The sequence below is a fragment of the Emiliania huxleyi genome, assembly GCF_000372725.1.
Source record: "Emiliania huxleyi CCMP1516 unplaced genomic scaffold EMIHUscaffold_48, whole genome shotgun sequence".
Lineage (NCBI taxonomy): Eukaryota > Haptophyta > Isochrysidales > Noelaerhabdaceae > Emiliania > Emiliania huxleyi.
In genome coordinates, this window is record NW_005198391.1 from 659583 (window position 1) to 681792 (window position 22210).

The 22210-nt window shown below is 66.6% G+C and overlaps 9 protein-coding genes across 9 annotated transcripts; 5 read left to right on the forward strand and 4 right to left on the reverse strand.

Moving 5' to 3' along the window:
* Positions 1-1947: 1947 nt before the first annotated feature.
* EMIHUDRAFT_451763 (hypothetical protein) lies at positions 1948-3290 on the forward strand (the record flags this gene model as incomplete). Its single annotated transcript, XM_005767810.1, has 5 exons — positions 1948-1970; positions 2199-2553; positions 2641-2708; positions 2770-2814; positions 2883-3290. 5 exons carry the CDS (start codon positions 1948-1950, stop codon positions 3148-3150), a joined length of 759 nt encoding a protein of 252 aa, XP_005767867.1. The 3' UTR covers positions 3151-3290.
* Positions 3291-3598: 308 nt separating this feature from the next.
* Positions 3599-5830, forward strand: EMIHUDRAFT_451764 (hypothetical protein; the record flags this gene model as incomplete). Its single annotated transcript, XM_005767811.1, has 1 exon — positions 3599-5830. One exon carries the CDS (start codon positions 3599-3601, stop codon positions 5828-5830), a length of 2232 nt encoding a protein of 743 aa, XP_005767868.1.
* Positions 5831-6055: 225 nt separating this feature from the next.
* On the reverse strand, positions 6056-6757 carry EMIHUDRAFT_436832 (hypothetical protein). The gene is made up of 3 exons (XM_005767812.1): positions 6751-6757; positions 6371-6649; positions 6056-6301 (listed from the first exon to the last, which is right to left on the reverse strand). Exons 2-3 carry the CDS (start codon positions 6632-6634, stop codon positions 6266-6268), a joined length of 300 nt encoding a protein of 99 aa, XP_005767869.1. The 5' UTR covers positions 6635-6649; positions 6751-6757; the 3' UTR covers positions 6056-6265.
* A 2294-nt stretch (positions 6758-9051) lies between these two features.
* Positions 9052-9903, forward strand: EMIHUDRAFT_211661 (hypothetical protein; the record flags this gene model as incomplete). Its single annotated transcript, XM_005767813.1, has 1 exon — positions 9052-9903. The coding sequence occupies one exon, from the start codon at positions 9052-9054 to the stop codon at positions 9901-9903; it is 852 nt and encodes a 283-aa protein (XP_005767870.1).
* Positions 9904-10352: 449 nt separating this feature from the next.
* EMIHUDRAFT_211662 (hypothetical protein) lies at positions 10353-11958 on the reverse strand (the record flags this gene model as incomplete). Its single annotated transcript, XM_005767814.1, has 3 exons — positions 10353-10718; positions 10922-11336; positions 11750-11958. 3 exons carry the CDS (start codon positions 11956-11958, stop codon positions 10353-10355), a joined length of 990 nt encoding a protein of 329 aa, XP_005767871.1.
* A 790-nt stretch (positions 11959-12748) lies between these two features.
* EMIHUDRAFT_211663 (hypothetical protein) lies at positions 12749-13633 on the forward strand (the record flags this gene model as incomplete). The annotated part of the gene is made up of 1 exon (XM_005767815.1): positions 12749-13633. The coding sequence occupies one exon, from the start codon at positions 12749-12751 to the stop codon at positions 13631-13633; it is 885 nt and encodes a 294-aa protein (XP_005767872.1).
* A 1241-nt stretch (positions 13634-14874) lies between these two features.
* On the forward strand, positions 14875-15060 carry EMIHUDRAFT_49763 (hypothetical protein; the record flags this gene model as incomplete). Its single annotated transcript, XM_005767816.1, has 1 exon — positions 14875-15060. A coding segment is annotated over one exon (186 nt), but the record flags the coding sequence as incomplete, so codon positions are not given.
* A 709-nt stretch (positions 15061-15769) lies between these two features.
* EMIHUDRAFT_211665 (hypothetical protein) lies at positions 15770-16993 on the reverse strand (the record flags this gene model as incomplete). Its single annotated transcript, XM_005767817.1, has 4 exons — positions 15770-16072; positions 16174-16434; positions 16529-16618; positions 16700-16993. The coding sequence occupies 4 exons, from the start codon at positions 16991-16993 to the stop codon at positions 15770-15772; spliced, it is 948 nt and encodes a 315-aa protein (XP_005767874.1).
* A 388-nt stretch (positions 16994-17381) lies between these two features.
* Positions 17382-18094, reverse strand: EMIHUDRAFT_211666 (hypothetical protein; the record flags this gene model as incomplete). Its single annotated transcript, XM_005767818.1, has 3 exons — positions 17382-17819; positions 17943-18053; positions 18083-18094. The coding sequence occupies 3 exons, from the start codon at positions 18092-18094 to the stop codon at positions 17382-17384; spliced, it is 561 nt and encodes a 186-aa protein (XP_005767875.1).
* Positions 18095-22210: the final 4116 nt, after the last annotated feature.

Consider the following 22210-nt stretch of genomic DNA (forward strand, 5'->3'; position numbering starts at 1 on the left):
CGGCGCGGCACATGTGTCGGTTCGAGGAAAGCCGAGGCCGGTGCCGAAAAACAAGTTGGGAGCCCGGAGGCCGCGCGAGCGGCGTGTGGCCGGCGCGCGTTTTGAGACGGTAGCGCAGCACGATGACGATAGCAGCAGTGATTGAGTCGACTGTGGACAGTGGATCCATGATGATGTACACTGGACGCCCGCGCGCGCATATACCGTAGAGGTTTTTTTTGAGAGGACTTGGTGTCTTGATCATTACCTCATCTGTTTATTCACTCTCTCCTCTCCTCCTTTTCTCTCTGTATGTGTATGCTTGTGCATGTACATGTACATGTCATGTTGTTGTGTGTATGTAAGACCCTTGAACCTGTGTTGCAGAAAATCCTCACGCGGCTTCCTCCGGAGCACGCGAGCCTGGGGCCGCTCTGTGCGACGCCCCGATTTGGCTCGGGCCCCACCATATGCCGCGTGGAGCAATTCGCAGGTTGGTACGTTGGCAGACAGGCAGTAGCTTAGAGCTGCTCGGCGGCGTCCGATGCCCTCACTTGCGACAGCTTCTGCGACTCCTCGCGGGTGGCGCTGATGTTTTTGCGGCTCGGACACAGCAGAGCGACATAGAAGGGTTCGGCAATGAAGATGATCTCAAAGCCGAACCTGCGACGAGGAGCGGGGGTTGTTAGACCCAGTGGCTGCGGCGTGGGCTACCGTAGTGAGCATCCACCCGAGCCATCAGAAGATTGACATGGTCTCCTCGACCGGCAGCAGGAGGATGGGGGTGATGTAGGTGACGGCGCCCCAAAACAGGATGGCCAACGCGCGATGGAGCGGGCGGTAGAAGAAGAAAGGGAAGAACATCGTCGCAAAGAAGGTCCAGCCCATAGAGGGCATCCATGGTACATCGGCCACGGTGAATCGCCAGTGGAGGTGCGAGTACGTGCCCACCTCATTGAAGCTGCAGGTTTGAACTTTCATTGCGCCGAGGTCTTCTGCGATGCTGCCCTGGTTTGCCAACGGGCCGACGTAGGTCGTTGAGTCGGTGACTGAGATGAAGACGGGCTGCCGGCCACCGGCAGCCTGCATCACGAACCCCACACCAATGTCAAAGATCTCGCCAGCTAGGATGGCCGCCCTGACACAAGGTGAGGGTGGGTGGTGGGTGAGGGCCCCGTGCGCTAGATTGGTAGTGCAAGAGAGATCGCAGGTCGCGCACCACCAAAAGACAGAGACGAGGATGGAGAAGCCGGAGTAGACGTAGTACGCCTTTTTTCGCTCGGTGCCTTCACACGTCTTGTAACACCAGACTCCGATGAGCCAGCTCCAGTTTGCAAAGCCAAAAAAGTAGACGCCGAATGTGCCAATCTTGTTCCAGGTGGGGCAGACACCGCCATTCGGAGGGTGGATGCCCTGCTCGTCGAAGAAAGGGAGGACGTTGAGCCAGATTACAAACTCGGACAGCTCAACGCACGCTATGTTGGCAACCCACAAAGCGTGCCACTTGGCGTCGGGCCCCCAGCGAGTCGACGAGGGGTCCTTGTCGGCCTTGAGACCCACGTAGAGGAGAAACGCCGCGCACGCCAGGCCGACCAGGCCAAAGACCATGCTCACCGGCGCATTCCAGCACATGGCTGCACGTCGAGGCGCGCAAGGCCTTGAGCGCGCCGAGACTGAACAGTCTCGGCGCGTGCCGTCCGCCGCCCCACACAATCCCCCGACTTCGGACGCAATAAGTAACTAACGCCGAGCGATCGTGTCCTGTCGCCCCGTGTGTCTGCCACAAGGGCGGCAATCACTCAAGAGCAAGCGCCCGCCGAGAGCCATGATTCGGAGGCCCTGCCATCTTTAGACTTTATTTAGCACGGCTTCCCGGCCCACACCACAGCTGTGTGCCTTGCTTTGGCAGCAAAGAATGAAGATAAAAGAAATACCCGTCCCCGCCCGATCACGGAGGACGATTACACGATGCTGCGCGACTTTTGCGACCTGTTCCTTCTCGTGCCTACTGGCTGTATCGACCAGATACGAGAGCCCACATCGACGCCGGCAGCGCGAGGTCGTTCTGCGTCGCTACCCTCGTTGACTTTGCCGCCACCCTGTCGGCCAACTCCACTGGCGGCCACCTCCCTGGCGGCCACGCTGGTGCTCGCCTTGCTGATCGCACTGTCGGCCCTCGGATCCCGACCGCTCCGTCGCAGCCCGCCTGCTCGACGCAGCGATGGGTACGACGCGGCGGCCAGCGACGAGTCCGTGCTCTCGCATTCGCAGGCATTGTACTCGGCGGCCCTAGCTGGTAAAGATGACATCATGGTCGGCCGGTACGTCGCGGCATGCCGCCATTATGCTAATCATGTGTTGCCAAGGCTGATTTCAGGCCCCGCACTGGCCGGGGGGGTGTCAGAGATCCACTCCAATGCTGACAAGATTGCAAAGAGTACGGCGCTTGCCGAACTGCGCCGCGGCAGCACGAAGGGCACCGCGGAGCGCACCTCTGGTGATGGGGGCGACGTGCTGCTGCGTGACCTTCTCGTGGCTGAAGCAAGCACCGGCATCCACGGGCTGCCGGACGCCGTGCTGGCACGCAGCTTGCTACCTCACACACCTAGGTCATAGCACTTCCTAGCGTTCCCGCGTCGTGCACCCTTGGCGTTCGACTAGGCTGACCAATCGGCTGCGATGGGAGCCCTCTGGAGCCGGCGCGGAATCAACATGCGCGGCGCTGGGCTGTCCCACGTTGTCGCGCTGCAGAAGGTTCCACACCTCCGGCTCGCCCTGCCCACACCATAGGCACGCAAAGTACTATGAGCTGCTCGTCGGGAACCCGGAGTGCCGGCAGCAATGCGGCTGCGTCTTGACCTGCCGTCGAGTGGGCGCTGACGCAGAGTGATTGCCACCCGCAGGAATGACGCAGGGGCTACCATGCGTGCTGCTTTTGAGGCGTCGCACGCGCGCTACGTTGGCTGGTTCGGCCGATCCTCCTTTGGGCTGGCGACGCGATCCATGCACGGCTGGGACCGCCTGTGCCAGCGCCCGCGCATTGGGAGCGCGGACGGCGTGGGCGACGAGGACATCATGCGTGGGTGGACCTCGATGGCGTTCGAGGTGGTCCGGCGCATGCGTGAGACCCAGGCGGCACTCAACCTCGAGGACACCCGCAAGTCGATCTAATAGAGCCGAAGAAGAGTATTCAAATAGATTCACATCGGGAGAGAATTTTAGCAAACCACTGTTGTCACATCGGTGAGACTAGTAGATGGGTAAAACTAAAAGGAGGGTCGCCGCCCGCGTCGGCAACGACCCCGCAATCTTTGCGAGGGCGAGGCGCGCCCGAGGGGGGGGCGGGGGGGGGTCCGGGTCGGGCATTCGGCGCGGCTACGAGTATCCGGGGTCATGGCTCGTGGGGTAATAAATAAATAGAGAGGCATCTCGGCGAGGGGTCATCTTCTTTTTCCTTGGTGTACCTGTGTTAGTGCCAGTGCGCGCCAGTCCCGTGCCTAGTGTAAAAGAAAGAAAGAACACATGCAACAGGAAGGGGTGGGGGTGGGAGGACGGGAGTTTTGTAAAATCGTTTTCAAATTCTTTTTCCCTGCTCGCGGGTTGCAGCATGAGGTCTGGCATGAGGTCGGTGATGGTCCGCATGTTCGTTCAGCTCTGCTGCTTCTGTGCGCTTCTGCCGACGATCCTCGCTGCCTCGATGCACGAGAGCCCGCGTGACATGCACGCTCGGGGGCTCGCCCACCTTCGGCGCAATGAGCGGGCTGCGGCTCGCGATGTGCTGGAGCGGCTGCGTGAGACGCACCCAGACTCTCCGCACTGTGCCCTCCTCGCAGGGCACTGCTGCCTGATGCTCGACCGCAGCGAACAGGAAGCGATCGTGCAGTACCAGCGCGGCGAGTGCGTGGCTGTCGAGCCGGCGGACGTTGCGGATGCCAAGCACGCGATTGGCAGGCTGCACCGGATGGGTGGCCGATGGGAGGCTGCGGCGCGGAGTTATCACGAGGCGCATTCGCTGCAGCCCGAGTCGGCCGAGTTCGAGCAGGACCTGCTCTTTGCGCAGGCCAAGGTCCACCTCTTGGCTGGCCAGCCGCGAGAGGCGGCCGCGGCCCTGGAGCGCGGCTTTGCGCTGGCCGAGGCCGCGTGGCGGCCGCACTTTGCCCGCGAGCTGGCGCATGCCACGGGTCTGGCGGGCGACTTTGAGGGCACGGCGCGCCATTACGCAATCGCGCTCTCGCTCGGCGGCGTGCGCGATCATGCTACCGTCGGCGAGGCGCTCAGCGCACTCGCAGCGCACCACGAGCAAGCCGACGTCCGCCTCGCCGCCGGCTTCTTGCGCGGCGCAGCGAGCGCCTTCGCCGCCGCCGCCGGTGACGGGTCCCCGGACGGTGCGCCGGACGCCTCCTCCGCAGCGGCGGCGGCGCACAGGCGCGCCGCCGAGACGGAGGAGGCGTTGCACGCCCTCGGCGAAGCGGCGGCAGAGGGAAGCGGCGGCGCGCTTGCCTCGGGGTGGGAGGGGCGCCTCGCCGCGGCGCAGTCGCACTATGAGCGCGCGCTCGCGCTGCAGCCGGGGCTGGTGGAGGCGTACGACGGCCTCGGCCGCCTGCTCCTCGGCACGTCGCGCCTCTCCAACTTTGGCGCCGTGCATGCGGCCGCGCTGCACGTGCGCGAGGCGGAGGCGCTGCTTCGGACGGCGGCTGCGCTCGACGGGGCGCTGAGTGAGCGGCCGAGGAGCGAGGCAAGCGGCGGCGGCGCGCAGGCCGACGAGGAGGGCGCCAAGCGCCTGGCGGAGCGCCGCCGGTGGCGCGCCGCGCAGCTCGCCTTCATCGACCGGACGCGGCGCGAGGTGGAGGGGTGGAGCGAGGTTGTGCGTTCGCTCGGGCCGCCGCCGCCGCCATCATCTGCTTCTCGCAGCGCTCCGGCCGCGGCGGCGACGGCGGGGTGGGAGCCGCCCTCATGGTTGGCGGGCGCGCCGGAGATCGCTCGGAAGAGAGCGCCCTCGTCCGAGGCGGAGATGCGAGCCGTGGTGGAGGCGGGCGAGCCTGTTGTGCTCGTCGGCCTGCAGCAGGCCACGGGCTTTGCGCCGGCGAGCCGGTGGGGGGCGAGTGCGCTGCGCGCGGCGTGCGGCGACTCCACTGTCAAGGTCGGCGTCTCGCCCACGGGCAGGTACGACGGGCCCGAGGCGGGGCACCGCTGGGGGCTGCCAGCCGGCAGGGAGGTGCTCGTGCGGCCGCCCGAGACTTTCATGCGGCTGGGCGACTACCTGCGCCTGCTCGAGGAGCCGACGCCGGAGTCCTTCTACGTCGAGTACAACGCGCTGCACCAGTACCTCGGCGCGCCTGTGCGCGCGATGGCGCCGGTGCCGCCGCAGGCGCTGTACCTCAGGCCGCTGCTCGCCAACCTCTGGCTGGGCAAAGGCGCGACGACGTCGCCCCTCCACTACGACGAGTACGAGAACCTTCTCGCTCAGGTGTCTGGCACCAAGGAGCTCGTCCTCTTCCCGCCCTCCGACTTGCCCCACCTCTACTACACGCCGCGCGCCAAGGGCACGCTCCGCTATGCCTGGCCAAACACCTTTGAGCGGCTGCCCGTCAGCGAGGCGGACGCCGGCGCGCGCGTAGTCTTTGCCTCGTCCGTCAACGTGTCGCAGCCCGACTTGCGCGCCCATCCGGCGCTGCAGCGCGCGTCGCCGCGCCGCTGCACGCTCCGGCCCGGAGAGACGCTCTACCTGCCCGCCTTTTGGCACCACGAGGTCCACTCGCGCTGCGCTGCGCAAGGCGAACTCAACGTCGCTGTTAACTTTTGGTTCAGGAACGCTACCCGTCCGCCCGAGGGGTCCTATGACTTGATATAAGAGAATTGTCTGCTTTTGAGTTTTGCGAGTAACACTGCACTTTGCTCGCCTTCCCTCACCCTGGGACCCCCCGTGTTTTGCATCTCAATATTTCAATCATTGGACATTTTGCGCATTTTGATTTTTGTCGCGCTGACCGCGCTCTCGCTCTCTGAGTCTGACTGGTGTTTCTCTTTCTGTGCGCGATTTCGGGCCCCGCTGCTGCGCTGGGGCCCGGGATTGTGCTTTTACGTGAACACTAGTCTACACACTGCGCTGTCTCCACCTCCGCACCTCGGCAAGCACACTGCGCGCGGGCTCCTTAGTTCTCCTCTCTCGACTCTCGCTCTGTCTCCCCGCCCGGAATACAAACATATGCCAATCACAATTCGCCATTCGACGTCAACCGCCCACAAAGCGCCGCCATTCGCCCCCAAAAGAATGGGAAATAGCCCTTCAGTCGTGTCGCGTCTCCTCGGGCAAGTCGACGCCCTACACAGCAAGGCCAAGGGGTCAGAAGGGGCGTGTGGCAGCGTGTCCGCTTCGCTGATGGGCGCGGACCGCGAGAAGCTCTTCGTCCGAGTAGCCCACCGCGCCCGGAGTCACAAATGAGGCTGCAGGCGCAGGCGGGGCGGCGTCCACCACTTCTGCGGCGCTCGCGGGGGCCAAGGCTTCCCCTCCGCCCGCTGGCGCTGGCGCCTCTGCTCGGGAGGAGGACCAGCCGGCCGACGGCTCAAACAAGCGACTGGTGGCGGCTCCGGCGGACGGCTGCGGCGGCGGGAGGATGCGGTAGGAGCTCGTGCGCGAGTTGAGGACGATGCCCATCTCGCGCCGCAGCTCCTGCGGCGGGGCGGGGCGGGGCGGGGTCCGGCGGGGACACCGCGGCCTCCTCGTCTCTGCAGCCGCGGCTAGACTCTCGGCTGTGGCGCGAACAAACACACATCGCGGATCGCGTCGGCAATCGCAAAGTCGCGCGCGGCCTGCGCCTCGCGCTGCGCAACCAGCCGCTCCTGCAGGCGCTCCTCCTGCTCCGCCGTCAAGGACTCCGCGCCTCCCCCGTCGTTCGGGTCCCGCACAAAGCGCGGCGGCGGCGGCGGCGGCGGCGGGGTAGAGAGCGCGGGTGGCCTCGCCTCGCTGCCCTCGCTCGCGCGGTCGCTCGAGCGGCGCCGCTTCGCCAGGATGCGGCACACGTACGTGTTTGCGCGGTCGTCCACGAAGCAGTCGTGCTCGCGCAGCCGGTCGCGGAGGTCGTCGGCGCGCGCAAAGTCGCGCACCCGCTTGGCCTGCACCCGCTCGAGGAGCAGCGCGTCGATCTGCGCCTGCTCCTCCTCGTCGATCTCCCGCTGCCCGGCCTCCTCGGACCGCCGGTACCCGTGGCCCCCGCTCCCTCCCACCCCATCGCTTCCGCCGCCGCCGCCGCCGCCACCGCCGCCGCCGCCGCCACCGCGGTGGTCGGCCAGTTCTCTGTCGAGCCGGGATCGCTCCGCCGCGCCGCCCTCCTCGTCGCGAGACCGCTTGCCTCCGGGCGCGCCGGCGAGGGTCGTGAAGCGGTACGTGTGCTTCCGATCGTCGAAGACTATGCTGCAGCCCCCTTGGCGCGCGACGGCGCGCAGCTCGTCACGGATGGCGTCGGCGCCTATGGTATTGAATTCGAGTTGGGTACCGGGGTTTGGTAGGGTGCTGCGGCTCGTCACGGATGGCGTCAGCGCCGGCGTAGTCGCGCGAGCGCTGCGCCTGCCGGCGGGCGGAGAGGCGGCCGACCAGCGTCGCCTCGTCCGTCGCGTTGAGCACGACGCCGGAGTCGTCGGCGGGGTCGCGGGTGTACGCGTCGGACAGCTCCTCCTTGCCGAGCAGCTTGTACACCTACCGCGCAGCCGGGCCGGGTGAACCGCTGACCCGGCGAACTCCTCCCTTTGCCGAGCAGCAGCTGCCACACCTTTCGGCCGTCATCGACGTAGACCCCGAGCTCGTTCAGCTGCGACCGCATCGCGTCGGCCGCCTCCCACTGCCGGCTCTTCTTCGCCTGCAGCCGCGCCAACAGCAGCCCGTCGATTGCGCTGCGGTGCTCAGCCGGGAGCGAGGCCCACGCCGCGCCGCCGTCCGCCTCCTCGCGCGCATAGTCGTGCTCGGTCGGCGGGGGCGGCTTGGGCGGCTTCGGCGGCGCCGGTGGCTTGAGGCTGTAGGTGCTTTCGCCGTCGTTGACCGACACGCCCGCCTCGCGCAGCTTCTGACGCAGCTCGTCGGAGCGCTCCCAAGCGCGCTCTCGCTTCGCAAGCACCCGATCGAGCAGCATGCCGTCCAGGGTCGCCTGGTCGGCGGGCGAGAGCACCACGCTGCCGTCGTCGACGCGAGTGTAGCCGTGGTGGGTCGGTCGCGCCGGCTGAGGAGGCTTGGGCGGCTCGGGAGGGACGACGCGGTAGGTGTTCGCGCCATCGTCGATGATCACGCCCGCCTGCGGACGGGCCGGCACCAGAGTGTGGATGGAAGGGGCGCGCGGGGGTTTGCGGCCCGGCGGAGGACCACCGAGCGCAGCTTTTGGCGCAGCTCGTCCGCCTTTGCAAACTCGCGCGCCCGCTTGGCGAGCAGCCGCTCGAGCAGCATGCCGTCGAGCGTCGCCTGGTCGGCCGGCGAGAGGACGATGCTGCCATCGTCGACGCGAGTGTAGCCGTGGTGGTTCGGCTGGCCCGACGTGCGTGGCCGTATCGAGTAGGTGCTTTCTGCGTCATTGACAGAGACGCCGGCGTCGCGAAGTTGTGCGCGCAGCGCGTCGGCGACGTCAAAGTCGCGCAGCCGTTTCGCGTAGAGCCGCTCGAGGAGGAGCCTGTGCAGCGTGGCCTCATCCGCTGGTGAAAGCTGCACTCCCGTCACCGGGTCGCTCCTTATGTAGCCGTGCTCCGCTGCCATTGCTGCGGCGCCCTGCGCCACGAGGGCCTCGAACTGCGCCTGCATCTGAGCGGCGCGGTCCGGGCCGCCACCGCCGCTCCTGCGGTTGTCCTGTTCGACCTCCATCGCGGCGCGTGGGCGAGCGGACCAGCGAGAGCCGCCGGGCTTGGAGAGTTTGTGTAGCTGTCGCTCACCTGCACTTTCTTTTTTGCTAGACGCGGTCTTCCTTTCTTTCTGGTCAGTTCGAACATTCCAGGTACGAGTAGTGCCAGCATCCAGCGTCCGCTTCCAGGCTCTAGCATCCGCTTCTACGCCTCTGCTCCCTCCTCGCACTCGATCGAATTGTACATAATACACATATGCAGCCTCTCGCCGCTCTCGGCAACCTCTGCACCGCCAGCCTTCTCCTGACCATCGACCTCATCCACTCTGCGATACGCGGCGCGCTGCTATTTGCTGTCGATCTGATCGACGTCGCCACCGGCTCTGGCAAGAACACTGGCCGCAAGAAGCTCGGCTGGCACGAGCAGCGGTACGCGACATCGCCCGTCTTCAGCGACGAGGGCGGCTACGAAGCGCTCGACTCGGCGGCGACGCTCGCCACATCTACGTTTCCCATCGGTCCGGAGGAGCTCATTGCCAAGGCGAAGCGTGTACTGGCCGCCGAGTTTGGCACCAAAGCGGGAGCCGACCCGGCTGCGCTTCTCTCGGACGACTTCCAGTTCGTTGCTCCCATCGTCGGCCCGCTCTCGCGCGCCGAGTTTGTCCGCGCCTTCGGCTCATTCAAGCTGAAGGAGGCCTTCCCGGACCTGCGGGACAAGTCCTGGTTTGCAGTTGACCCGCTAGAGCCGAACCGCGTCTGGTTCTTCTCGCGTGCGGAGGCGACGCACACGGGCACGCTCCACTTTGGAGGCCGCGCGATCGCGGCAACGCACAAGGTGGTGAGGTCGCCGCCGCAGGCGCAGAGTCTCCTCTTCGATCGCGAGGGGAAGGTGTACACGCTGACGGTTGGGTACTGCATGGACAAGCGGATCGGCAACACAGAAGGGCTGGGCGGCGTGTTTGCCTATCTGAAGGCGGTGGGCCAGCCGCTACCCGTCAAGGAGGGGCAGCGGCTGTACACGCCGTCAGTCCGTTTCGAGGCGCTGGAGCGGCTGGGCAAGTGCGCCGAGGCGCTCGGGTACGACCCGGCCACGCGCAAGAGGCTGTGAGCAGGGCCGGCGGGTGTGGATCGCCTACCCGGTGGAGGCCCAGGGCGGTGGGGGAGACGGCCCGGTCTCGACGACCAAGTGTGCGAACCCGCCACCAGCTAAGCCCGAGAGTAGCGAATCCGTCGTGTGGTTGGTAGGATGAGGATGTGGTATGGTTTTTTGCGCCCCCGCGGGCAGTACGCAGCCACCCCGGTACGTCTCGTCGGTTCGTACGTACACGTACCGTACAGCATGCAGCACAGTCCCGTGTCCTCATACCTCAACTCTCCTTTCTCACAGCTACTACATGTAGCGGCACAGGGCGGGGGCTGGAGGGCGAGACGTCTTCATGAACAGAGTGGAGAGCAAAAACGCGCACCGCGTCGGCACGCCTCACTTCTTGGCGCGCTTGGCGCCCGCCTTGCCGCCCGACGGTTTGCGCTTCGAGCCGGCCGACGCCTTGCTGCCGCCTAGAAGGAGCAAGGCCCACCCGTCAGCACAGCGCGGAGCGGTCGGCGGCCCCTCCGTCCGTCTGCCGCCGCGCCCTTGCCCTTTTTGGACGCGGCCATCTTGCCGCCGCCGCGCCGCTCCTTGAGCGGCGCCATCTCCTCTTCGGCGTCCGAGTCGAGGACCGAGTTCGCGTCGTCGACGTCGTCGAAGAAGTGCGCGCCCAGCTCGCCGTCCTGCACCTGCTCCATCTCAAAGATGGAGACGTGCGGCGCGGAGAGCTGCACAAAGTCGCTGAAGACGGCCTCGACGCGCGCGCGGCTGCCGTCGAGCGAGACCAGGCAGAGGGACGAGTTGCTCGGCACAATGTCGCCCTCGTACACCCGGCCCTTGAGGTCGAGCGTGAGCGCCGCGCGGTCGCGCCGTCCGCTGCCGCCGCCGCCGTCCGCGCTGCTGCCCGCCGCCGCGCCGTCCGTCGTTCTCCGCGAGGCGTTGACGTGGAGGCGGCCGATGCAGCCAAAGTCGCCCGAGAGGTCCAGCTCGCCGTCTGGCGCCTCGAGCAGCAGAACGTCCCGGCGCACCTGCGACGAACGGCCGCGGCGGCGCTCAAGCGGAGACGGGCGAGGGCAGGAGAGGGGCCGGCGGCGATGGGGCGCGCCCTCGGCGCGAGCGAGAGCGGCAGCGCCGACGCCGGCGTCTTGGGCGCGCGAGACTTGCCGCCGGCGCCGCCCTTGGCCGGCTTGATGGCCGCCGGCGCATCCTTCTGGCCGGCATCCTCATCATCGTCGGAGCCGTCGAGGTTGAGGCTGGAGGAGGAGGAGAGGCGGCTCTTGGCCGCGGCTTTCTGCGCGGAGCTCTGCGCCTCGACCCAGTCCGGCTCGTCGGAGTCCGACATTGTACAGGTTCGCGCCAAGCGGTGCAAGTATTCGAGCACCGAGTGCCTGAGCTGGCTGAGCAACGATATGACTTGGCGGCAGATGATCGCAGTGGGCGTCAGAAGAGTCGTCCTTGCGCGAGGAGAGCTCGATAAACTCGAGGGGCCAAAATATGCCGCCAGCAGGGCAGAGTTGCGCCGAAAGGCGGGAGAAGCCGCGAGAGCAAGGGATCGGCAGGCGGCGGCGGCGTCGCAGGACGAGGCAGAGTGGCAGACGAGAGCGACGCGACAGAGGAGGAAGCGACAGGAGGGAGAACGACGAGAGTGGGACGACCGCGAGGTGGCATGTGACGCATGAAGGTTGCAGCGAGAATCGGCGCGAGGGACTGCGAAGGGAGATAGAAAGAGGCAGACGACCAAGGGTTAGGGTGGGCGACGACTAGCACCACACTCCTCTCCTTAAAATCCCTGTGTGGTGGTGGCGGCGTGCCGTCCTCCCATCCCTCCCTTGGGTTTTTTCTTTCTTTCTTTCTTTCGCCCAATCACAGGCCCCCAAACATTTTTGGGGGCGCGCCGCCAGGCGCGTCCCCACTTTTGTAGCACACCCAAGCGTGAAAGCGGTTATGCTTATGGTGACACACTTCGCGGCGAGGTGACACAGTGTGACACTTCTTCAGAGGCCGCAGGCCGGCGCGCAGCGCCACGCCGCTAGGCGTCCGCCGGAGGCCCGCCGGAGGCTCTTGCTGCGGCCACATTCTGGCAAGGTTCCGCCGGCTCCTGATGCATGCGGCTGCGCGGCCGCAGAGCCGGGTTTGGAGGCGGCGGGTCTCGTTGCACTCGCGCCGGGACCAGGCAGTGCGTGTGCCAGACCAGGTGCCGAGGTACTCACACCACGAAGGAGACCCATCTCTCGGTCACCCGTGATACCTGTGACCAGGGGGCGGCCTAGGGGCGGCGTGAAATGCTTGGCCCAAACACCTTGATAGGTTGGTTGGTTGCCTCTGGCGCGCCGCAGGGGCAGGCGATGAAATTTCTGGGACATTCACGCCCATTTCACAGCCTTGACCCTTGTTATTGAGAAGGAAATATATTCCCCCCAATGAACACACCAGTGAGGGAGGGCTCAGCCTCAGGGGAGGGCGAGACGATCGAGGGGTCCCCGTACGCGTACCATGCGGAATCGATCGACCCTATCCAGTGCTCAAGTGCTCAAGAAGGAAATATGTCCTATGGCGCTGTGCGCTGGTCTGTGAGAGGTTGAGGGAGAGAGAGAGAGATTTTTAGAAGCCAACAAGAAATGTGGCACACACAGTGAGTGATTTGGGCTCGGCAGCGAGGTTGAGTGAGGTGCGAGAGAGATTTTTAGAAACTCTCTTCTTGAGGTGCGAGCCCTAGAGGCCCTGGGGATGGGGAGAGACTACCCGCAGGCCTAGAAGGCCAGCGCGCAGGGGGAAAACAGCTCACTCACCAACGAGTCGACGTGGCCATTTCTCCACCTCTCACCTCTGTAGAAAGGCGGCGGACTACAGCGGGCAGGGCGCGCCTATGCAGTACGACTGCTTCCTTACCCACGACTGGGGCGAAGACGAGGAAGGACGTTCCAACCATGCCCGCGTAGGGAAACTCTGTGCCGCCCTCAAGGCCGAGGGCATTCGGCCATGGTTTGACGAGGAGTGCATGCGCGGAGACATAAACGACAAGATGGTGGATGGAATCGAACGCTCAGGGGCGGTGGTGTGCTTCATCACGGACCGCTATCTCGAGAAGGCGTGGGGGAAGGGGGCCAATGGGCACAATGACAACTGCAAGTTTGAGTTTGACTATAGCCTGCGCCGCAAGGGCGTCGAGGCAATGATCCCGGTCGTTATGGAGAAACGCTGCCGCAACCCGAGCGACTGGGCCGGCACCGTCGGAGGCAAGCTCGGCGGCAAGCTCTACATTGATTTGAGCTCCGATGACTCGAGCGCCTTTGACAGCGGCGTGAAGCAGCTTGCTGCTGAGATCCGTGTCGTCCTGGAGAGTGGTCGCATTCGGAGCGGCGTTGCAGGTGGCAACAAGCCGGGCCATCCAATGGCACCCGCTACCGCTCCTAAGGCAGGCACGATGGAGCGGGAGCCAGATGCGCCAGCCGTTGACACAATACCAGCTGGCGAACTGGCAGGTTGCTGGTGCATGACATGGTGGTGCTTTTTGCTGACTGTGACTCACCCGACCGATTCCACAGACGAGGTAGAATTCTGGACCACCCCCTTTTGGCCACCGATCGCCATCGGCTTTCGCCAAGTCCCAGCCACGAACAGGTGGGAGGGCGTTGGCGGCTGCGCCGGCTGCGCAAGAATTTTCTCCTGCGGTAAGCCTGCCCTCCTTGTTTTCGACTCGAGCTCGTCCGGCCACGACGAAAGCGGCTGTCCCATCACGAAGCTCTGCTGAGATCATGGCCTAACACGAGGTGTTATCTGTGATCTGTAAGGGTCCGCCCGCAGGCGCATTTTGTATACCCAGGCGGTGCGGCCCGGCGTGCCGGAACTTGTCGGTCGGAACGAGGTGTGGAAGTGAGCCCAATGTCAAATGATCATAAAACACCCCTCCCCACACGTCGCACGCTGCAGGCACGCGCACACGGACACACGCGTTGCGGCTTCCCGCGCGGCCTCGCAGTGTAACTGCTAACGGGAAAGTCGAGCTCCGAGCTTAAAAGAAGAAAAGAGAGAGAAACCAAAGGAGGCCGCGCATCAGATTCTTTCTTCGGCGGCTTGTACCTGTGTTAGTGCCAGTGCGCGCCAGTCCCGTGCCCAGTGTTGTCCGTTTTGCGTAAAATTCTTTCTTCCACGCATGCGCTCGTTCCAGGCTCCGGTCGCGTGGGCTGTCGCGACGCGTCTGTCGTCTGTGCAATGCGAATCGTCGCCCGCCGGCTCCGCTCGCCTCCCCTCCGCATACGCAGCCGCCCGCTGTCCACGCAGCGCTCTCCTGACGAGGAGTCTGAGGGCGCTGCGGCCTCCCACCCTCCGCCGCCGCCTCCGCCGCCGCCGCCGCTCGCAGAGCCTCCGCCGACCGTCTCGGCGGCGCTCCGCCCGCGCGACGACGACGGCATCGCCGCGCGGTGCTCCAAGGCGCTGCAGACGGGCTCCGTCGGCGGCGTCATCCAGCGGCTCTCCGACTCGTTCGAGCTGCCGGTGCTGCTGCAGCGGTACGGCAAGAACCTGCTCTCTCACGGGGTCGAGTTCCTGCGCGGCGACGACGACCTGCCCATCTTCGTCGCGGGCGCGCGCGGGCTGCCGCAGTGGTATCCGCTGCCAGACGAGGAGGCGCTCAGCCACTCCACCGCCACGCTCCACCAGACGGAGCACGGCACGCTGCTGCTGAGTGGCATGCATGCGCGCTCGAGTGGCGGGGCGAGGAGGCTGCTCGAGGGGGCGCGGGCGGCGGACGCGGCCTCGAGCCGGCTCGGCGGGGGCGCGTGCGGGATGGGCTCCTCCGCCCGCTGGCTGTGGGACTTGTCGCAGCACCACTGGCTCGAGGTGACCCTGCGCACCGATGGGCGGCCGTACGAGCTCGTGCTGCAGGCCGAGGCGTCGGCCTCGGACTCGCACTGGACGTTCCGCGCGCCGCTGCCGGCGGGGCCGCGCCCGGCAGCGGCGGCGGGCGGGCGGGCGGCGGCGGCGGGAGGCCCCTACGCCGTCCTCGGCGTCGACCCCGACGCGAGTGCCGAGGAGGTTCGCGCCGCGTACGTCTCGCTGGCGAAGGAGGCGCACCCCGACGGCGGAGGGAGCGAGGAGCGCTTCCAGGTGCTGAGCCGGGCGTACGCGCTGCTCGCGGACGCCGAGGCGCGGGAGCGGTACGACTCGCTCGGCGTCGGCGACTTTGGCGACGAGGGCGGGCACGAGTGCCTGCTGGGCGAGTGGTTCACCTTCAAGCTGCCGTTCTCCGCCTTCCGGAACCGCGGGCTGTACCAGCTCAATGAGGGGGTCGCGCACATGTACGTGCTGCTTGCCGACGGCGAGGAGGGCCCCTTCCGGCTCGAGCTCGGCGCGATCACCGCCGGCAGGTGCGAGAATGGCGGCCTTCCCTCCGCGGGCTTCTATGGCGAGTCGCGCTGCGAGCTTGGCCACTGCGCGTGCGGCTACTACAACGGCTGGCGCGTCGAGGCCTTCGACGGACCCCTCCGCCCCGACCAGCTGCCCGCGTCCACGGAGCAGCTGATGTACGGCTTTGGCCACCACCACTTGGACGATGACGAGAAGAACTGGTGAGGAGAGATAGAAACTTATAGGGAGAGAGACGACTGCGCTCGCGTGAGTCGTGAGAATCTTTGGTGTATGCTTGGCTGTGTGACGTGCTTGAGAGGTCCCAGCTCTGCAAACGTAGTTCAATACATGCGCGCATAAAAAAATCGGCAATTGCTAGTCCCGTGCCACACCAAACCGACACACTGTCACTGAGGGTGGGGGCAATATTGCCACTGCGCAATTTTATGGCGCGTTTTGTGGGAGTAGGGAGACGAGTGACTGATTGACTGTTCCGAGGCGAAGGCCGCGGGCTCGCACGCGCCGCGGCAGTCCTCTTTTCTCACTGCATGCCCTCCCTTGGCAGCCGCTCGGGCGGGTCGTGCCCTCCCCAGGGCGGCACGAGCGGGTCGCGGGGCGGCGTGGGCATCGGCGCTAGGTCTTGCGGCTCGAAGACGCCCTCGTCGAGCAGGTGCTGCCTCAGCCACGGCTCCGCGATCTGCGTCTTGCCGAGCTGGTTGCCGAGCGTGGTCCAGCCCTTGTGCACGTTGTGCGGCCGCCCGAAGAGCTCGAGCTTGCGCTGGCCCGGCGCGAGCCGCTCGAGCAGGTCGTACATCTCGTCGGGCTTGCGAGACGTCTCGCGCACCTGAGCAGACGACACGCGTGTCACGGGCGGGCCACGGGCGGGCCATGGCTCAGGCGCTCCATGGGCGCATCTCCCGCGGCCCATGGGCGCAACTCGCGCACCTCCGCGCAGATGACGTCGCAGTCGAGGTTCTGGTTGAACCGGTCGTCGAGGTCGCCCTTGACGCCGATGAGGCAGTGCTCCTTGGAGTGGTTGATCCAGTGGCCGGTCCGCCCCGTGCGGATGATGCGCTGCAGCTGGTTGGTCTTGACCCAGAGCAGCTCCTGCACGAAGCGGTACCCCCAGATCTCGAGGCACTCGCGCCCTAGCTCCATCGCCCGCCCAGTCACCCACAGGAAGAGGACGCCGTCGTCCTGCAGCACCTGCGCGCAGTCGTGGAGGTGCGGCGTGTCGAGACACTGCCGAGGACGTGTCTCGGGCGCGGGTCGCGTTATTGGTCGCCCGCCGGGGGAGCACCTGCACGTTCATCCGGCGCATCTCGTCGTCGGACATGGTCCCGTAAGGGAGCTCCATGTGGATGTCCCACGGCGGGTCCGCCATGATGACCTACCGGAGGCGTCGCGGGCGTGTCGCGCGCGTGCCCCGCGCGGAGAGATCGCGCGTGCGGGGGCTGCGGCGTGTCCGGACCGGGAACTTGCCCAGCGTTTGCATCGGGAAGGTGCGGATGTCGCAGTTGACAAACTGAGACTCGTAGTGGCGCGAGAAGGGGTCGTCGTCCACGCGGTTGGTCGCGGTGCGCGCAAACGGGTCGAGCTGGGCCGAGCCCTGGCGCATGCGCTGCGCGTCCGTGTGGTCCACCTCGTAGTGGATGAAGCGGCAAGTCGCCATGTGCCGGCACGTGTCGAGGTACGAGCAGTCGCCGAGCGAGACGTCCGTGTGGGGCTTGATGATGCGCCGGAAGTGGATGTGGCCGCACGGCATCCCCGTCCCGTTCAGCCGCGCGCAGTCCTCCTTGGTGCCGTGCCTACTCGCCAGCACGCCCCCCGCGCCTCACAGGCGCACGCTCTGGCGGGCAGCCGCTCCGCCCTCTGGCCGCGCGCCGGCAAAACTCTTGCAGCTTGGAGCCGCCCGCCGTCCGGAAGCGGTCCGTCTCGCTCGCCTGCCGCGCCGTCGGCTTGTGAAGCAGCTCGAGCAGCTCGTCCGCCTGTCGCATTGGACGTATCGCTGGACGTGTCGCTGGACGTGTCGCTGGACGTGTCACTGGACGTGTCGCTGGACGTATCGCTGGACGTGTCGCTGGACGTGTCGCTGGACGTGTCGCTGGACGTGTCGCTGGACGTGCCGCGAGAGGCCGGCGACAGTGAAGCGGCTACAGCGACGCGGCTCGCAGCTCGGCCGCCTGCTCCTGCCGCTCCTTCTCCTTGGCCGACTTTGTCCCCACCAGATCCATCACTGCCGCCAGCTCGCTATCGTGCGCGGCCGTCGCCGTCCGCTTCCGCCCACCCTTGTCCCCGCCGCCCGCGGTGCCCGCCGAGGCGCCAGCGGACGGGCGGCCGAGCAGCCGGTCCTGGAAGGCCGAGAGGGCGGTGGCGTCGAGGAACGCCAGCTCGCCCTGCTCGACCCGCACCGCGGCGGGCACCAGGTTCTGGAGCTCGAAGAGCGCGCGCGTCACGTTGCCCGCGCCAACCTCGTACCTCGACAGCTCCGGATGACGCTCGACAGTGAGCGAGAGCAGTGCCGCCGCGCTCGCCGGCAATGCGAGCGTCGCACCGCGCACTACGAGGAAGTCGAGCAGCCCGCGCTGCAGCTCGGCATGCGGATCGGGCGCCGGAGGGATCGGGCCACGCGGCGGCAGCGGCGCCCTCGGCGGCTGCGGCAGATGCGGCGAGACTGGCAGCGGCCCGTGCGGTGAGAGCTGCGCGCCATGCACAAGCTCGCCAGCGCACGACTCGAGCAGCCGCAGCACGCGGTGACGGAGCGCCGCGTGCTCGCGCTGGAGCACAGCGAGGTCCTCCATGAAAACGCGGGGCGCCCAGCAGGCCTGTTGGGAGAAAAACCACGTCTCGCCACATGTAATATCATCAGCGGAGCTGGGAATAGGACCGCCGCAAGCGGCGTGGCGTGGAGCGGTTGAGCATCCCTCCGGGGGCCCCTCTGCGCCGGGGAGGCGTTGTTGGAGGCTAGGACGCAAGCGTCCGTCGCCCTTTTCAAACTCGGGGCCCACTCCGCTACGCTCCGACCCGAATTTGGAGGGCCTGAAAGTTTAAGGTGTTGCTGCGCAAAAGGGGTCGGACACAGGGCGCTGCTCATGCCAAGAGCTAGAAGGGGAGCTAGAGAGAACGACTACCCTGTCCCGTTATTGCGTACACCAACACCACAAAAGCTCTCTCTCTCCTGTCCTCACTCAGAGGGGGGTACGTTCTTGGCTTCAATTTTACGAATGTCTTGGCACCAGCTGAAGGCTTGCCCCCCGTCCACGGCTCAGATCACATGGATCATGGTTTCTGCACGGTATTCGAATTTTGCTATTTGTTCGTGTGGGGGTCTATTGCAGATTTGTCAATGGTACCGCGTCTGCGACGCGGGCGCCTTGCGGGCAGAGCCCGTAGGCCACCCTTTATATCTTGCGCGGTCAAAACCGCGGCGCGCGGGAAGGCTCCCGTTCCCCAGTAACACACCTTCCTTCCAGTGAAATCCCTGTGTGGTGGCGGCGTGCCGTCCTGCTCGTTCAGGTGGGGACCCTGTCCTCCTCCCATCCATTCCCTCGTTTGGCGTGTCCGTTTCGTATTTATTTAAGTGCTCCAAGGAGCAAGGTCGCCTCTCTAAGATCTAACGGTCGCCTCTCTAAGCAGGTTTGCTGGCAGGTATCTCTAGGCTGGCAGCGCCGCCTCGAGCAGGCGGACGTACTGCAGGTTGAGATGGGTGCCGTCGAGGGCGAGGCCGTCCGCGCTTGCGGTCAAAAAGAAAGAAGCTTTCCCAGTGGTCGGCTGTAGAGAGCCTTGTTGAGCTTTGGAGAGCGCTCGCCACAACGCGATCCGGCGAGCTCCTCGTCATGCTGCTCCGGATGAAATTGAGGTTGGCCCAGGACAACCAGCTGAAACGTGAGCAGCGACGCCGGGCGCAGGCGCTGGCGGCGAGGGCGTCGGCGGCACCGGCGGTGTCAACGTCCGCGCTGCTCGAGAGGCAGGAGGCAAAGGTGTTGTCCTCTAGCACGCTTCCGGCGCAGCCGCAGTCGCTCGTTCCGGACAGCAGCAAGGTCGACGCGATGGAAATATGGATGGAGAGCGTGCTGCTGCCGGCGGAGAGCGTGGTCGAGGCGGCTGGGAGAGGCCTGGAGGAGTGGAGCGCTGCGGCGCCACAGTCCCCATCTCTGACGGTGTCGATGGTCGACGCGTCGCTATCGCACCGCTCTTCGCTGCTCACCCCGGCCGCGGCGGCGCCGACTGCCGCCGCTGTTGATGGCGAGGAAGATGAGCCGCTCACGCCGTTGAAGCGCAAGGCGGCCGTTCTCTCCGAGGTGGCCACCGCCAAATCCGCGGCGCCGTGGCAGCAGCAGCGGCGTCTCGAGGAGGCGGAGTCACAGCCGCAAGCAGCCACGGCGGTGTCGACGGCAGTGGGTTCAGTCGCGGAGACGGTGGATGACGCGGCGATGGCGACGGCGAAATGGTTTAGGATAGAGGAGACGCGCAGCTGTCCGGATCGCCTGCGGCATCTGCAATCGCTGGCTGACAATCGATCGAAGGTCTTCCGGAGCGCAATCAGGCCCGTCGGCGAGGGCGGGCTGATAGCCCTCGTGGAGATCAAAGGCCGCGCCTTGGGCATGAGGGCCGCGTGCAAGTTGCTGTGCTGCCCCGAGAACATCTCTGCGGACGGTGTGCTCGAGATGACCACAGAGAAACTATTCATGGATGAATACACGTCCGACGCGTTCGAGCCCTGCCACCGTCGTTTCAACGGCGTTGCCCCAACAGCCTTGCTCCCGACAAAGCGAGACTTGAGTGGCGGCCTTCGGGCGCCACCTCCTTATCCGCAGGCCGCGCCTCCTCCGCTGCCTCCTCCGCCGCCCGCGCTGCCGCCGCCGCAGCAGGCCGCGCCTCTGCCCGCGCCGCCGCCGCCGCCGCAGACCGCGCCTCCTCCTCCTCCGCCGCCCGCGCCGCCGCCGCCGCCGCAGACCGCGCCTCCTCCTCCTCCGCCGCCCGCGCTGCTGCCGCCGCCGCCGCAACAGGCCGCGCCTCCTCCGCCGCTCCTGCTGCCGCCGCCGTCGCCTTTGGGCGTGTTGGTCAGCTCTTCCCCTCTGCCTTTGCCAGACGTCGGGTCCAGCATAGACGTATTCTTCAGAATCGGCCGCAGGGCGATGAACGTCGACACAGGCGCGGCGATCGGTGTGGCGGGGGGCGCCGCGATCGGCGCACTGGTGGGTGTGGGCGGCGCGGCGGGCGGCGCGGCGGTCGGCACGGCGGTGCCGCCTCCGTCGCAGCCGCCGTCGCAGTCGCAGCAGGCGGCGGATGGAGCTCTTCCCGCGGCGAGGGAGGTGAGCGGCGCCTCAGAGCTGGACGCGGACGCGCAGGTGGAGGAGTCGCCGTCCCAGTCGGACGCCACGTCGGAGTCGGACGCCTCTTCCGAGTCGGAGGCGGAGCTGGAGGAGGAGGATCCGGAGGAGGAGGAGGAGGCGGAGACGAAGGAGCCTCCCGAGGCGGAGAGGGCGCTGGAGAGATGGCGGAAATTGCAGTATGAGCATGAGGACTCGTCGGAGGAGGAGGTGAGCGATGTAGAGGACGACGATTGCGCGGCGGGCACGGCGATGGACGTCGACGGTGTCGAGCCGGCGTCGGCCGACGTGGTGGGGGCGGTGGAGGAGCCGGCAAAGGCAGAGGACGCGGCACAGCCCCTTGCAGCCGGCGCTGCTGGCCGCGCAGCGCAGTCTTCCGCGCCCCCACCGTCGCCACCGTCGCAGCCGCCGCAGCCACAGCGCCGCCTCTTTCTCGACGACTCGGAGGACGAGGAGGAGGATACGCCGGAGCCGCAGCCACAGCCGCCGACCGAGCCGGGCGCCACCGCCGTACACGGCTCACCCGGAGTCACTTCTGCAGCCAGCGACGCGAGCCCGCCGCCCGCCAAGCGCGCCCGCGTCGAGGCGGCGGGTCAGCATTCCCTCACCGCCGAGTTTGCTTCCGAGCCGCTCGATGAGGCCGCCGCGTCGAGCGCCACGTCGACGCTCGTGGTTGCTGCTGACGAGCTCGATGAGGGCGCCTTCCTCCGGCGCTTCCTCGCCTTCCGTCAGTACGTCGAGATGCTGCTGCAGTACCTGCCGTCAAAGACGGCGCGCAACAAGCCGTGGCGACTAACGGTCCGGCGCAACCAGCTCTGCCAAGATGTCGTTGGGCATTTCTCGCCCGCCATCAAGGCGGCAGACACCAAGCTCAAGCTCTTCCAGCGCACCGAGGTGACCTTCGTCGATGTGCACGGCAGCAAGGAGGAGGGGGAGGACCTCGGCGGCCTGACTGTCGAGCTCTACTCTTGCTTCTTCCGTGAGGTGCTGCTCGCGGACTTTGGCCTCTTCGAGGGCGCCGGCGACGATGCGTCGACGAGCATCGGGCTGCTGCCTTCGCCCACCGCCGACCTGCAGTCGATGAACAACATCGGCCGCATCATGTGCCGGTGCGTGCTCGACGACCAGCCCCTCGGCCGCGGGTTCGGCCGGTTCGTCTTCGAGTTTCTGGCGGACGCGCACGAGTGGCGCGTCTTCAAGGACCCGCAGTCCGCGCTCGCCGTGCTCTCCGACTTCGATCCCGAGCTCTCGCAGCGGTGGGCGCAGCTGCTCGTGCAGCCACCCGCAGGCCTGACGCTCGATTTGTTCGACCCGGACGCGGCGGAGGAGGAGGTGCCGCCGGAGAGCGCGGCGATGGAGAGGGCGGTGCTGGCCGGCTGCCGCCACAAGCTGCTCACGATCCGGGAGGCGAGCCTCCGGGCACTGTGCGACGGCTTCACGGAGACCATCGACCTCCGGCTGCAGCTCGGCGCGCTCAGCGCCGCAGAGCTGCTGCGCATGCTGCGCGGAAACACCGAGCTAAGCCGCGAGCAGCTCCTTGGGTGCTTCGCTTGGCCGGACGCGTCGGTCAGCGCCGAGGCGAAGGCGGGCTTCGCGGCCGCCGGCTCCGACGCGCCGCGCTACTTGCGCGAGATCATCCTCGACGAGTC